General features: G+C 49.1%; 2 protein-coding genes across 3 annotated transcripts; both read left to right on the forward strand.

The window, feature by feature from the left end:
• Positions 1-4,766: 4,766 nt before the first annotated feature.
• MIURF (mitochondrial elongation factor 1 upstream open reading frame) lies at positions 4,767-5,176 on the forward strand. Its single transcript, XM_077783405.1, has one exon. The coding sequence runs from the start codon at positions 4,964-4,966 to the stop codon at positions 5,174-5,176; it is 213 nt and encodes a 70-aa protein (XP_077639531.1). The 5' UTR covers positions 4,767-4,963.
• Positions 5,177-5,241: 65 nt separating this feature from the next.
• On the forward strand, positions 5,242-14,722 carry MIEF1 (mitochondrial elongation factor 1). 2 transcript variants are annotated; one of them, XM_021554053.3, is made up of 6 exons: positions 5,242-5,353; positions 6,663-6,811; positions 6,904-7,084; positions 9,090-9,352; positions 10,431-11,138; positions 13,766-14,722. In XM_021554053.3, exons 2-6 carry the CDS (start codon positions 6,668-6,670, stop codon positions 13,865-13,867), a joined length of 1,398 nt encoding a protein of 465 aa, XP_021409728.2. In that variant the 5' UTR covers positions 5,242-5,353; positions 6,663-6,667; the 3' UTR covers positions 13,868-14,722. The 2 variants fall into 2 exon arrangements, with proteins under 2 accessions (XP_021409728.2, XP_021409729.2); XM_021554054.3 differs by having other exon boundaries at positions 10,431-14,722.
• The last annotated feature ends 957 nt before the right edge of the window (positions 14,723-15,679 follow it).

Genomic DNA, 15,679 nt, shown 5'->3' on the forward strand with positions numbered 1-15,679 from the left:
CTGTGCCTTATGGCTTGAACCATGGATCCTCTTGGCCTAAGTCCAAGTCAGTAACAATTTAATTTGGGAACACACTTCACCTTTCTAAAAATAAGGAAAACTGAGAAGAAGAGCAAACAAGCTATGCTGAATAAAGATCTAAAATGACTTCTCCAGGATCTGAAATTTAAAAAAAATGTTATCCAAGGAATGCATAAAATAAAATAACATAAGCCTGCCTCTATGCAGCAAGCTCTTTCTTGGCATTATAGCCCTGTTCTACAGTCTGGACTTTTTCCAAAGAGAGAGCAACAAATCATCAGTTATATATATATATTTTTCCCCCCTCAGACACTTACTAAGACCCAGGCATACACACAAAAATAAAAGAATGTAGAAAACACCTACCCACTTCTTTTTACTTCACAGTGTTTTTAAAGCATTTGTCTCAAACTGTTACCCAGAAGTGAATGTCAGACCATGGAAAAACCAAAACTAGGTAAACGGGACAAAAATAAATCTAAGGGCCTGTGACTTAAGGGGCAAGGTGTGCAATTGATGCCTTTGCTTGGAAAAAGAAGAGAAGCAGCAGAATACAGCAGCCATACCCTTCTCCGGTGGTCTGTACATACAGGGGACCAAACCACACCTGATGCTGGAGTTCAGGATACCCTTACACAAACCAAAATCCCATGTTCACACCGAGAGGGCCTCATCCCAGCACACAGCAGGCAAAGGAGCACAAGAAAGCCAGAGGTCAGCATGTGCAGCTCAGCTCAGGCAGGTGGTACCACCAGCTGCAAGCCCTCTGCAGAAAACGGGGGCTGTCATAGGGATGCAAGATTGCAAGGACAACAGCACTCACAAAAGCAGGGTCTCAGAATGGCTCTGGAAACTGCAGCATGCATCTGGTGCAAAGTGAAGAATGGGATGAGGGAGGCTGGGGGATGGAATCTTACCAGTCAGGGAATAATGAGGAAAGTCTCCAACAAACCCAACCATGGAGAAATGTGTTTGAAGAAACATGAGTCGTGCTGGGAGTGAAGGTGGGCACAGACCAATTGTAAAAGTACTACAGAAGCAATTTCAATGTGTTAGGTAATAAAACTGAGCCTCCTCAGTGGCTGTCAGTGCAGCTCCTCACAGGGACAGCAGCTCTGCTTCACACAGAAGATCACTTGCTGCTGACAGTGTTTGCAGCCCCCTGCACTGCAGGGATGGAAGTCCAGGGGTCTGAAAAGCCCCACTTCAGCTGCAGCGAGGCTTGGACCTTTGCCCTCTTCCCCCTGTCAAAAACATCCCCTGAGCGTGGCTTGCCAGATTAGGTATTTACTGTCCTACTAAAATGTGGGTCTCTGCTCGAAATCAGGAATGCTCCTTGAAAAGTGGCTGTGTACCAGTGGTCTCTCCTCCCTCACCACCTGTCTTCCCACATGCACTCAACATCAAAGCTGCTGGGGCTTCAGGGAATGAAGCCACGTGTGCTGCCCTTGGACCTCCACCCCTCCTGGCTTGTCACAGCTGGAGAGCAGGATCTCAAATGCCATTAATCCTTGTGACTGCTCAAGAAAAGTAAAGAAACTGAGCTGCGATTAAAAAAAGAGCTGTTGAACAGGGCTGAGACTACCAAAAGGCCTCCTATGAGGTCCATTTACTAGAAGATACTAAAGATTTTAAGCTCAAGCTCAGATACCCTTGGTGGGTCATTATCTATCTTCCACCTCACATTTTAGAACTGCTTTCTGGCTCCACTAAGACACCAGCCTTCTGCTTCCAAGCACAGTTTGTTTCCCATCCCTGCACAGCCCCTCGAAGATGCCATTTCATTTGCAGCTCTGAGGCTCACATTCACCTCCCTGCTGCCCAGGGAGGGTTTGCTGCCTGGTGACAAGCAGCACAGGGATGTCTCCATGGCTGGGAATGGTCCTGCCCTTGCAGAATGGGTGGTGGGAATCCCTGGACATGGCCCTTGCCTCCCAGGAGCAGAGGCTGCAAACTGGGCTCAGGGGCAGCCATTTGCTGTTTTTAGTGACCATCAAAACCTGTGGCAGTGGCTGCTTGAGTGGGACTGGCTGCAAGCATGAGGAGACCAGCAGAGGAGTGGCTCTGGAGACCCCTGAGAAGGCAGGGGACAGGAGGGGATGCCTTAGTCTTATTCCAGGTAACAGCACGGGTTACTGTGCCCTGTCACACATTCTGCCTTTGAAATTTCAAGCTCACTTGGTCATTCTGGGAAACAAAGGTTGTTATTGTTCTCCAGGAGCACAGCAGAGGTCTGCTCCCTCCACTCTGCCTGCACCTGGCCCTGTCAGGTCAAGTGAATTCCCGTTCATACAGGGACATAGGCTAGAATCACAGAGGGAACTCCATTCCCAGTGAGTCCATGGGCAACAGGGCTCTGCAGGCAACGGGGCCCTCAGGGCAGCACAAGTCTTTGGGGTGTTGGCTGGGTCCCACCAGCTGCGTGCAGCGCGTCAGCAGTTTGGGAAACCCTGGAGACGAGGGATCACGCTTCACTGTCTCGAGGCAGAGTTCAAGTGTACAACCCCCAGCATGGCACCAGAGGTGGGGCACTCGTGTGCTGCTCGGCCCTGGCACCTGCCCTCCTCTTTGCAAGAGAGAAGGGGCAGGCTGAGACCCCTGCCCACGCAATGCAGGCGTGGGCAGCGCCGACGGGGCAGCGGGCACAGCGAGTGACGTCCCTGCAAGGGCTGGGGCACCTGGAGACACTGCACAGTGTGGGTGCAGGAGCTCTCAACACGCACACATAGCTGCTAGCGAGGGGCCCGGGAGCTGGCAGCCAGCCTGGGGAGAAGAACAGAGAGAAACACCAAAACCGGCACAACCCAGGGGGCCGGGCTGGGGAGGGGTTGCCTATGGACGTGGCAGTCCTTGGCTGCCATGGCAGGAGGGCAGCAGGGATGTCCATCCCTGCTCGGCCTGACCCGGCAGATCCCACTGGCAGTGCTCCAGCAGTTTGCCACATGTGGCTGCTCAAGTTCTGATCCAGACTTTTGAGAGCTGGGCTCAGCACACCTGCCCAGGGCTGACAGAGCCCGCTTGTGAGAAGGGAAGTATTGCTGAGGATTAACAACCCAAGGAGGAGGCAGGAAGCCGGGACAAAGGGTCAAAGATCGATTTTCATTCTGGCAGCAGGTTAAGAGTGGGAATGCTGCCTCCGAGGTCTTGGATAGCCCAATACAGGAACTGATGATCTGGAAACAAAGATGAGCAATATACCAAACATTTTTAAAAGTTGACTCGAAGCTCTTGATTCTTGAGGAGACCAAAAAGGACTGAGTAAAATGCAAATGTGGCAAATAGGGAACACCACATATTTGCCAAGGATCAGCTGGGTACATGCAAGGTCAGAAGAGGGAAAACAAATTGCACATAAAAATTACAAAGCTCCAGATGTTCTCTAGCAACCCAAGAAATAATATGGATGTCACACAAACCCTGGCTCTGAGAGTAGCTGCAAGTTTAAAAAAAAACATACACAAAATATTAGCATGCAGAAGGAAGAAGAAGGGAATAATATGGAAAATATGATAATGCTATTATGTAAATGACTAGCACGGCTTCTCTGGGAATACTGTCTGCAGTTCAAGTAAGCCCTTCTCAGAAAGGGCTGATTAGGGGCATGGCAAATTCGCTCACAGAGAGATCAAAATGATTGGGGTTGTTTATCTCAGAAAGGAAATGAGCAAGAGGAGATTGGCACAGAGTGAGCCAGTCCAGAGATTCTGTTTTTCTTCCTGTTCAGCTCTATCACTGTCATATCTGGTGTCACTGAGAATTGTGTGAAGTGATGTGGCTCTCCTCTGTTACACACCATTTGCTCTTTCTCTCACCCTCCCCTCCAGAGGAGGCACAGCACATTATGTTTTATATTTAGGTAGGGCCTGGGGAGGAGGGGATGGCTAAGGAGAAATAAATATGTCCCAGAGACATCTCACAGTAGAGAAAGTGAGAATGGAAAAGTGGGGTTTACACCCGGACAGTGGAGCAAAACATTCTGGCTTTGGGAGGAGTCTTCTTCCATCATCTCAGTCAGATCCCAGAGAGGCTGCCAGCTACTGCCCTTCTCCCGGAGCCTTGAGGCTTCCAGACCAAGCCCTGGGGGTTCCTTGGAGATAAAGATAAGGAGCTTGAATTTGGTAAGTCAGTCTGTTAAAAGCACCCCAGAAGTCAGAAGAACCTTGAGATGCAGCACTGATCCACTGCTCTCTTCCAGGGGAGGGTCAAGTTGGACATAGGGGAAATTCCTTTGCAGAAAGGGCGATTAGACATTAGGGATGGGCTGCAGGAAGGTGCTGGGGTCACCCCGAAGGTGTTTAAGGAACGACTGGATGTGGCACTCGGTGCAATGATTTGGTTGACAAGGCGTTATTCAGTCAGAGCCTGGACTCCATGACCTCAGAGGTCTTCTCCAACGTAACGCATTCCATGATTCCATGACCGCTGCAGCACACGGAGCCCCGGGCAGCGGGAGCATCCCGGGCTGCCGGTGCCGTTCCCGGCCGGAGCATCCCGGGCAGCGGGGCTGGGCCGGGCGCGGCGCTCCCCTCCCGGCCGCCAGGGGGCGGCAGCGCCGCGCCGCCGCCGCGCGAGGCCCGCGCGGCTCGCTGCCCGGGGGGCGGCGCTGCCATTGGCGGGCGCGGGGCCGCGGCCCGGAAGCGGAAGCGCGGCGCTGGAGGGTGACCCCGGGAGCGGCCCGGTGAGCGCGGGGCGGCCGCGCTCCTCCCGCGGGGCTGCAGCGGCCCCCGCGCCCCGCCCGGCCCGGCCCGGCCCTGCCGTTACCCCTGCCCGGCCCGGCCGTTACCCCTGCCCGGCCCGGCCGTTACCCCTGCCTGTGGGACAGGCGGACGCGGCGCCGCGGAGCGGCGGCCGGCGGGTCTCTCGGGAAGGGAGAAGCTGAGCCGGATCCCGGCCTCGGTCACTCCTCTGCAGGTCGCCCGCCCGCGCCCCACAGCCGTCCCCCATGGCCGCGTGGTCCCGGGAGGCGGTGCTGAGTCTGTACCGGGCTCTGCTGCGCCGCGGCCGCGGCCTGCGCTACACCGACCGCGATTTCTACCTCGCCTCCGTCCGCCGCGAGTTCCGCCGGAACCAGGGGCTGCAGCGGCTGGAGGACAAGGAAAGGCAGCTGGAGAAGGGACGGGCTTTCCTGCAGAGCAGGCTCGGGGGCCTGGTTTAAAGATTCCCCGTAGCTCCCACCGGTCTCACGTACCTCTTCTTTCCAAAATCCTCTCGCCAGCCAGAAGGGATGATTAACACTCACTACCCACCACTTGCTTGAAGAAGTCCTGAAGGTGCTTCCACAGGCACGCCAGGAGGGCTCTCCTGTTCTCTTCACAAATGCATTAGGTCACAGGTAGGTCATTTACAATGATAAAATTGCGTTCTTCATGCTCCTGTTACAGTGAGCTTTGCGAGAGTGCAGGGTTTTTTCTGCTTGGGGATGACAAGTCAATGTATTCTTGGTTCATCCAGGCAGGAACATTCCCACTGGCTTGGCTTTAGAAAAAACAAATGGCAGTTTTAAACCACCCCAATCAGGCGGGCAGGCTCAGAGCCTTGAGCACTGGTTCAGAAAACAAACCTAAAGTCACAGTGCAGGAGTTTCTTGGTGTTTTCATATAGGTTCACCAGGGGATCCCCCTATGGCTACAGGGATGGCAGTGTGTTTTTCAGGATCACAGAATCATTTAGGTTGGAAAAGGCCTCTGAGATAATTGAATCTTATCTTTGACTGATGACCACCTTGTAACTAGAACATGGCACTGCCTGTCACATCCAAGGGACACCCCCAGGGATGGTGACTCCCCATCACCTTGCTGGGCAGCCATTCCAGTGTCTAATCACCCATCCTGTGAGAAAATTCCTCCTGATATCCAGCCTGAGCCTTTGCTGGCACAGCTTGAGGCCATGCTGGCCTGAGAGACTCTTCAAATTTAAATCTCAAGGTCAGGTTAAATGAAAATTTGAGAACACAAAAATACACATGTAAGAAAATATTCATGTCAGTGTTTTACATTATTTGTCTGCGAGTCAAACCCACCAGCCTCGAGGGCAGGAATAAACCCCAAATGAAGGCAAGGGAGCTGTTCCTTTTATGATGTGTTGCAGTCTGCTATTGATTCTTGGGTGTCTTTGAAGTACCTGGGATTGGACACTGTTCAGAAATTAATCTCTGAATGGAAGCTCTGAGACTGCCTGTCAGTTGTTAGGGAATATTCCACTTTGTGCCAGACAGTTGACCAACCCTGTATTGCCTTGTCTGTGAGCAAAGTCACACTTGTTACATTAAAATTACAAAACAAATTGGATGTGCTTTGCTTGAGAAGCACAAATTATAAGAAAAATACCTGAACAGTTAGAGAGTTTTCCTTAATATGAAGGATTTTATTGCAGAAGTAAATTCTGCTTCCTTTCATTAAACCTATTCAATTATTAGAAACCTGACATCAAATTTGGATGTGTTCTCCCAGGCACTGTGCGTTGCTTGGTCAGTACTGTCCTGGCACTGCTGGGAGCAAGCAGCTCTTCGGGGGAACACAATTGGAGAGGGTGCAGGGTTGGGTGGCCCGTTCCTGCGGTAAAACCCGGCGGCAGCAGCGGGCGTGAGGTGTTGTGGGAGAAGGGCAGAACCGTCAGCTGTGTAACGCTCCCGCCGCTTGCAGGTAAGATGGCAGGCGCCGGGCAGCGCAAAGGGAAGAAGGACGACAACGGCATCGGCACCGCCATCGACTTCGTGCTGGCCAACGCGCGGCTGGTGCTGGGCGTGGGCGGCGCCGCCATGCTGGGCATCGCCACGCTGGCCGTCAAGCGGGTGAGTGAGCGAGCCAGCGCCGCGGCCCTGGCAGTGCCCTGGCTAAAACGCAAGCGCTGGGCCCTCAGTGACTCAAACTCTCCCCGGTTTAGATGTACGACCGGGCAATCAGTGCTCCCAGCAGCCCCACTCGCTTGAGCCAGTCGGGAAAGAGAAGCTGGGAAGAGCCAAACTGGCTGGGCTCCTCCTCACGCCTGCTGACCCAGGATATGAAGACCAGCCTCAGCCGCTCCCTGCAGACCCTTCCCACTGATCCTTCGGCTGCAGACACTGGTGAGAGGCATGCTCATCCTCCTGCATCAGAGAGTCATCCAGGCCTACAAACCCTGTATTTGTTTAAGGGAATGCAGGGGAAGGAAATACCCTGTCTGGCCTGGGATTTTTATGTTTTTCTTTTAAGCAGGTCCACTGGTAACTTCAAGAATCAGAGATGACATTGGGAGCTAGTCAGTAATGGTCATCTATTTGCAGTCTTCATTCCTCCAATGATTTCATGGTGTTGAGCTTTATTCTCCCTCATTTTTGCTCTTTCAATATGAATATCTATTTTTTCCTGATAGAAAGCTATTCCATTAGTTTCAAGAACTCTCCTGCCTTTCTTTGGGTCATTCCAGTTTGCTTGCATCTTTTTAAGGGGGGAGTACTCAAGCTGGGAATGTAGTAGCAATTTATAACAGCATTTCCTGTATTATTGCTGCCATTTTCCAAATAATTTTTGGGTTGACATTTCCTTGTTTAATACTGCTTATCACTGCATTTGTCTTCAGTAGTCTATAGAAAGTGTCCTGTAGTTTTCTTTCTGGGTGGGATAATCCGTAATTTAGAATGCAACCTTGTTTTGTTACGTGTGGTTGGTTCTTTGTTCTCAGTGGTTTTACTTTCTATCCCTGGTCACTAGGAGATTTACACTTGAAGATTTAAACTAAAAATCAGAATCAAGCTATTAACTCGATTTCCATATTATTTTAAAGGAAATTATATTTGGGATGGCAATAGGTTTTCTGATGAGGAAACAGTAAAAACTAGACAGCTAAATGGGGTCTAGATAATTTGATTGGTGTCCCCAAGCATATGGGCTGAGTAATAAAAACGTTGATGATGGTGTCTTAATTTCTTCAATTAGAAGTAAATTAAAACTCAGTAAGGAAAAATAATTTTTTTCATGAATAGGCAATGAAATCCAGTTCCCTGTGGTTTAGTACATTATTTCCTTTACACGAAAAAAGCTCAAATATATCCATTAGAACCCAGTGGGACAAGAGACAACAGCTGCTGAGGCTGGGATACATGGCTTTGTGTACAGCTTGGTCAGCCATTCCTCCTGTGCTGTGTGGCCAAATCATCAAGCAAATCTGCAACAGCCAATTGCTTTAATGGGGCCACTGACTTTGGATTTCTCCTGCACCCATAGGTATCACAGCCTTTCCAAAGTTCTCTTAGATCTGTAATTCCCCTTTAATTCTCATTGTTAACTTCTGAAACTCTTCGTCCATTCTTCGTTAAGAGAAATCTGAAACAGACTGATTTATTGATTTATTTCTTTGGGAAACCAGTCAAAAAAAAAAGGGACTCAGAGAATCAGTGCAGGTCAGACATTGTTTAGTAATGCAGATAGCAATGTAAACCTTGTGTTGTTGCATTGTGCTTCTGAGTGGACTCTCTGGTCTTTTTCCAGTGGAGATTTCAGGGTGGTATCACTGGAGCAATGATGGCCTGAGCTGGGATGGCCCCAGGATCTGTCAGCTCATCATCCTAATTACTGTGCAGATCAGACTCCCAACAACTATTTCATTTCCAGGTGGCACAGTCTTCTCTGATCTCATATGCTAGTCAGGACTGGGTTTCGCTGGTAATTTGTAACAATCTGTTTCAATGTTCAAAACTCAAAGAGATCATGGTGGTTGTTCAAAAGTGTTTTATTCACTGGTCTGGCATCACACTGAAAGCTTTTGAACTTGTAACAGTACTGAATTTTTGATGAAATTGAGCTGAGATACTGCCCATGTAGCCATTAAAATTACATCCTTGTACACAATATTAGTCTGGCCAAATTTCAGTTCTAGTAACTTGTTTTCATCTGTTTTGATGCTTTTAGTAGTACGTTTTGAAGTTCCTTAGCACGCCCCTTTGGTATGGTAGCTGCATAAAGCCTGCAAAATATCTGCCAAGGGCTTTCTGAGACCTGGGAGACTGCAGTTCCGTGCTGCAGAGTCTCTTCTGCGGAACACTTCACAGCAAAATCAGCTGCAACCTCAACAGTTTTCATTCTGTCTTGCAGACTTCTTTCGACCCACAAAGCCCAAGCCATCTGCCAAGAGGAGTCAGGTGGAGCTGAAGAAGTCCCGCCTTCGCCTGTCCCTGCAGGAGAAGCTGTTTGCCTACTACCGGCGGCGGGTGGCGATCCCGGCGGACGAGCAGGCTCGGGCCAAGCAGGCGGCCGTGGATATCTGCGCGGAGCTGCGCAGCTTCCTGCGCGCCAAGCTGCCGGACATGCCCCTGCGGGACATGTACCTCAGCGGCAGCCTCTATGATGACCTGCAGGTAACTCCTGGGGACGCATCACGGCTCCTCCTTCGGGAGCTGACCACCCAGGGCCGTTTCAGGCTTCCCTGATGGCACTGCTGGCTCAGCACAGCATTCCTCAGTAATAAGGCCCCTGGTGTTGCCTTTCCCACTATGGAGCCAGGTGTTGATTTCCACAGTGCTGTGTGAACAGGCATGACCAGGCTGCTCTGTCATTGTCTGCAAACCCTTTGCTTTTTGCTGGTTAATTTCTCCAAAATATCTCAGTCCTTTGTTTCCCTTCTTCTCTTACTTTAGTTGCGTTTTTCTTGCTGTTTCTGTGGTACATGTCTCTTTTCTCTCCATCCTTCTGTAACCATCCGAATACGTTCCCTTAGAACTCCCACGTATTCATGTAGGTCTTTCCTACCCTTTTTTTTTTTTTCTAATGCATGACAGACCTGGATTGGACAGCAGTCCCTGCTGCAATATCTCCCTGATGGCAAGATGCTCATGGCTATAGTGAGTGATTCAGAGGCACACTTTGTTTGAGTCAGAGCTCTGGAATGGAGCATGGAATGTCCAGTGAAACTTAGACCTGGGGTCTTAATCACATTGATGAAAAGGGATCTTTAACGACCTTTTTCCAAACAATGTAGCAGACCAGGTGAGGGCAGTGTACCTAGCTGTAGCATTGGATTATTAAACCATGGCAACGGAAGCTTGTCAAGAAACTTAATACTCTGTCTCCTGTTTAAATTATCATGTGGTGTTGCTGTGCCCTAGGCCAGCTGCACCTCACAACCAAGGAGCAGACTTAAAGCAATATGAGGCAGACTGATTCATCTGTATGCAGTCCACGTCAGGTCTCTAAATAGTACATACCACATAAGCACTAGCTTCGGCTATACCTTGGAATTATCCCACTGATGGCTGGAAATAGTCCTTCAGAATGCCTTTTAACAAAGGGAGGCTGGGATTCCCACGCAGAGAGGAGAGCAAGACAGCTGAATCCTTATTCCAGGTTCCTTTGGACAGAAGGCTACCTAAAGGTGATGAATAAAATGAATGTGGAGATAGAAAGCTTATTCTTACTGACTTCTCTCTCTTGTGAAAGGTAGTGACAGCTGACCACATCCAGCTCATTGTACCTCTCATGCTGGAGCAGAACCTGTGGTCGTGTATCCCCGGGGAGGACACTATCATGAACATTCCTGGCTTCTACTTGGTGCGTCGAGAAAACCCAGAGTACTTTCCTCGCGGGAGCAGCTACTGGGACCGCTGTGTGGTGGGAGGTTACCTTTCCCCCAAAACTGTAGCAGACACCTTTGAAAAAGTTGTAGCTGGGTCAATCAACTGGCCAGCAATTGGGAGTCTCTTGGACTATGTGATCCGTCCCGCGGCTCCCCCAGCAGACTTGACACTGGAAGTCCAGTATGATGCAGATCGGCATCTTTTTATTGACTTTCTACCATCCCTGACACTGGGGGACATTGTCCTCGTTGCCAAACCTCACCGATTGGCCCAGAATGACAACTTGTGGCGACTGAGCCTGCGGCCAGCGGAAACGGCTCGCCTCCGCGCCCTGGACCAGGGGGATTCTGGCTGCCGCTGCTTGTGCCTCAAGATCTTCAAAGCAGTGTGCAAGTTAAACCCAGCTCTGGGACACCTCACTGCCAGCCAGCTCACCAATGTCATCCTGCACCTCTCCCAGGAGGAGTCCGACTGGTCCCAGGACATGCTGGCTGATCGCTTCTTGCAGGCACTGAAGGGGTTGATCCGCTACTTGGAGGCAGGTGTCCTCCCTAGTGCCCTGAACCCCAAGGTGAACTTGTTTTCAGAGCTCACCCCTGAAGAAGTGGATGAGTTGGGCTACACCCTCTACAGCTCTCTGTCAGAGCCAGAGGTCTTGCTGCAGACATAATGGGGCCTTACCTGGGGAAGTGTTGATAGGGTTTAGCCAATGCAGACTTTGATTACTGCAAATTATATCTCCTCCACTTCTCCATATCTCCCTCTCTCTCTTTCTCTCTTCACCACTCCCCCGTTTTGGTTCATTAGTAATTCCTGCTGTGGAGTTGGTGCTCCCACTGAATTTCTTGGTGCTACTGGTCCATTTCCACCATCTCTGCCCCAACAGGTAGCCATTGGCTAGGGAAGAGAGGCTAAAATTGCAGCTCTGAGATCTTCACATAAATTCTGCTGAGTTTTAAGTGTCTACCAAAAAATGAACTAAACTATGCACTTCTTTCTTCTGTACTACACTTACAGCAGCAAGCCTTTTTTGGTCTGAAGAAGGTGGAACTGGGCTGGTAAATCCAGTGATGATTTTAGTAGACGTGCACTGAGGTTGTTTAATTTCCTCCAGCCTGACTTCGCCCTATGTTTCTTTTTCTCTGCTGTCCTACACTGTCTCACTTTCTTTTATGTTCTTTTGGCCCAGTCATGCAGGGCAGACTGAGTGAGATATTTTGGATAGGGTTCTTTTTGTATTTCTGAGTTGATAATGATTACACTGTCAATATTTAGGGCTGTAGAGCTTGAAATTGGAGAATTTCCAAAGCTCCTGCTCCCATGGAGCCTTCTCATTCTTTGCAAGCTGGGTTCAGAATTAAGGGCCAAAATTTGCTGCAACCGCAATGTCTTGTACAGGCAGTTCTTGTTGAAGCTATCACAGGGGAGGAAGGAACCCTTGTGGTCTGGCTGTGTGATGAGGCTGAGGGAGCAGAGCTTGCTGTTCCTGCCTAGCCAGATCTGCTGGGAATGGCCTTGGGAGTGGAGAACAAGGCAGCTCTTCAGTTGTCTCTGTCCTAGGGGAAGAGAGGGTGGTTATGGGGGAAGGGTGGGAGACACATATGGGAATGGGTTTTTTGTTGTTTTTTTTCATCTTTCCACCAAGAGCTTATGGTTTTGGTTTATTAGAGGTGGAAACAAGACTGCATGCCTCAAAGGGTTTTGGAATAAGCACACACAAGCCAGATTTTCACCAGCTCTAAAGGCTGTGAAGGTGGTAGAACTGAACTGACGAATCATCAGCAAGGTTCTGTCCCATACACTAGTATTAGGGTACATATACAAAGCTGGCATTTAGGGATATATTGGCTTTGCCACCTGCTCTGTGTGCTTTAGTCTCCTCCCCAGAACTGAGGCTGTCCATCCCCTTCCTCATTCCTCTGTGTTGACTTTCCAGTGCTCCCGTTTTACTAATACTCTTAGAAACCTGGTGAGGGCACACCTCCCCAGTGTGTCTGTTGGGACCTGTTGGCAGTGCAGTTCTGCTCACTCCTGTCTATGGCTGCTGTCAGGCTGTAGACTCTTTGTACTCTGCATTAAGCCACCTGCTGTCTTCAAAAAGTGGGATTGAAGGTGTCCCCCCAGGTGTGGAGTTCTGCGTGTATCTCAAAAGACCGGCGTAACTATTGTTTTAGAAACATATTTGCCTTTTCCCTGCTTTAGGAGCTTTTTTCACCCTTGCTGTCCAGTCTCCTTAGCCAGTGGAGAGGAGTACTGTAGCGGCAGAGTTTGTAGGGAGCAGGAATCCTTTATTCCTTTTCTTCTCCCGTCCCCTCAGGACTTCCCCCATCTTTGACAGAGAAGTTTCAAGGTGAATTTCAAGAGTAGAACCACAGAGGGAAGTCTTTCACCCCGTTTTTTTTTTAGAGGCAGTGCTGGTGAGGTGAGGGAGGGAGCATCTTTCTCGGACAATCTGTCCATTTTAGCCAGTGTGTCAGATATTATTCTGTATACAGTGATAATGCAACATTGCATTTTAAATTATTTAATCCTTAGGGTACTGGTATTTTCTAGACTGCCAGATGTGTACTTTGGAGTCTGTGTGTGTATATAAAGTCTATAGTCTATCAAAGGTTAACAGGAATCCCATTTGTATGACTTTGTGTTTTGTAAGTTTTGCAGCAGTCAGTGTTGTTCAACTGTTGATTGCTCTTCACTCTGGTTCCCAGATTTTTTCCCCTCTTCCTTCCCTTGCCCCCCACTGCCTTTCTGATGTCAGCCTTCTTACCTTAAAAGCAGACAGATGAGACTTGGAGCCTACTTGGAGGCTACTGGGGGGAATTCCCCTTGTTTTTAATTACTTGAAGGTCAAAAAAAAATATTAAAATATCTGGGTTGTCAGGAGTTCCCCCAAAGCTCATTTATTCAGTGTGATCTCACCCCTCACTTGGTGGTGACTCCACTGCTGTGATCTTTGCATTTTAACAGCAGTGTGGTTGTAAATTATTAAAACTCTAGATAGAAAAGAAGAAAAAAAGGTGAGATATGGCTTAAGAACAGTTGTCACATACATATCTGTATATATAATTTTTTACATGAATGCTTTCACTTTTTCCTGGCAACCTAATGAATTAATATTTTATGGCCATTTTTGCTGCTATCAAGCTCAATTTGTGTATCAAATGGAGACTGAAGCTGCCTTTTTGCCTTTTTTTGTAGACTCTGCTCCACTTCACTTGCATCAACCATCTCCATCATTTCTTCCCTTCAGTTTTGCCCTTCTCTGAGCCAGCCACAAGCCTGTTCTCAGGAGGCAACTGATCACTTTCTACAGGCAGCCACCACAGCAGGCAATGGCTGCCCTGGCAGTGGCAGTCTGCACAAAGGCCAAAGATCTGATGGGTCACAGGGACACTGCAACTAGGAATATTTTAAGAGTAGGGTCAGGTATAAGAGGCAACAGAAGCAGGGAAGAAGGTGTAGAGTAAGTGCGCAGGAAACTTCCAGTAATGCTGCACCCAGCCTGTGGGGTCAAACAGAATGTTGCAGAGTCTTTCAAACTGGCACCTTTCAGTATTAAATGCAGTACATGTGTTGATGTACAGCCTGGAGGGCTGGCTTACCTACAGGTAGGCTACTTCCTGGTCAAATCTGTAGCACAGAGCAGAAGAACCTAAAGTTGAATGTGAAAAGGGCAGCTCCTGGCCACCTTCCTGGCAGAGCAGCTCAGACAGATTGATTGTAAGAGGCCCAGGGCATGCATTGGGCTGGTGGCTGCCTCAGCTCCAAGTATGTTTCCATGTGTTCTGCTGTAGCTTAGCTCACACAAGCTTTCCATGAGATTGTCATCTTATTCCCTGTAACCACAGGGTGAGGACCAACTTGCTCAGCTGTGGGTTTCACTGCTGCTGAGCTCCACTGCTAATCTTTCAAGTCAGATGGATTTATTTTCCCGTGTTTAAAAGCAATTATGGAAACAAGAGGCTGCTTTCTGCCCCCTGGCAAGCTGCCATCAGGGCCCTCATTCTTAGTATGTGGGCACGCAGTGAGAAGTGAAGAGATGATGCCTCATCTCTCCCAGGCCTGGAGGTTATGTATGTGCAAAGGGGAAAATCCAAGTGCATGATCTGTGACAGAGTGTGTGGAATTCTGAAATAAAATTACTTTCCACAGTAACCTGGTTGTCTCTGGCATGTTTATAAACAATGGAACTCTCTGCTTTCATCTCGGTGCATCACCTTCATGTTGATATCATTCTGCACCACTCCAGTGTTTGGGGGCTGACTTGCCCCTTGCTGATTCACTTGCTTTCCCTTTGCTGCTCTGGGTGCTCAGCACTTTGCAGCTTGTCTCGAGGGAGCACTCAGCTCCAGTGTCCTGGCTCCTGGCAGCTCTCACACCAGTCACAAGATGATGTGTAATTGTGGCGTGGAGCCTCTCATCCTCTCTCCCAACAGTCTGCATGCCTGGACGGGCACCTGCTTTTCATGTGGCTCCCCAGACTTCAGAGGCTTCCGTGCCTCTGGAATATTAAACTTTCCTGTGTGGGCTCCCCCACCCTTGTTCAGTCACACCCTGGTTTTTGTGTGCCAGACCTCTCCCCTCCCAAGTGCACTCCTCTCTTACCCAGGCATCAGCCTTGAGGCAGCAAGGAAGCTGCTTTGCCGGGGGCCTGTGTCTGGTGTGGTGAAGTTCTTTACAGTAAGACCCAGTTTTATGTGCCTGCTTGGGAAGGTGGATTGGAAATGTTTGATGTCAAGTAATGTGTGAAGTTGTGCTGCTTTTGATGGGTCCCAGGCTTCTTAATTCTTGGAAGACATACTACAGTGGCAACATTGTCCTGTAAGACTTGTCTTAATGAGGACTCTGTAATTAACTATTTTAGAGGGTATTTTATGATACAAAGGAAGTCTACATCTCCAACTGTTTTTTCTATTACCCCTTGCCTGTGTTGCTCTGGTTTTTGGTTTTTTTTTTTCCTTTAATCTGTCCTGTGGAAGGAACGGACCAGATGAGATCAAGCACATTTCATGCCATACAGAGTCTTACAGGAGCAGCTAAAATAAGCTGCTCTGTTAAATCTGTGACAGGTATTACCCTGTCAAGTTAAAGCCCCTGGAATGCCTAGAGCCT

Source organism: Lonchura striata, chromosome 5 (genome assembly GCF_046129695.1).
Source record: "Lonchura striata isolate bLonStr1 chromosome 5, bLonStr1.mat, whole genome shotgun sequence".
NCBI lineage: Eukaryota > Metazoa > Chordata > Aves > Passeriformes > Estrildidae > Lonchura > Lonchura striata.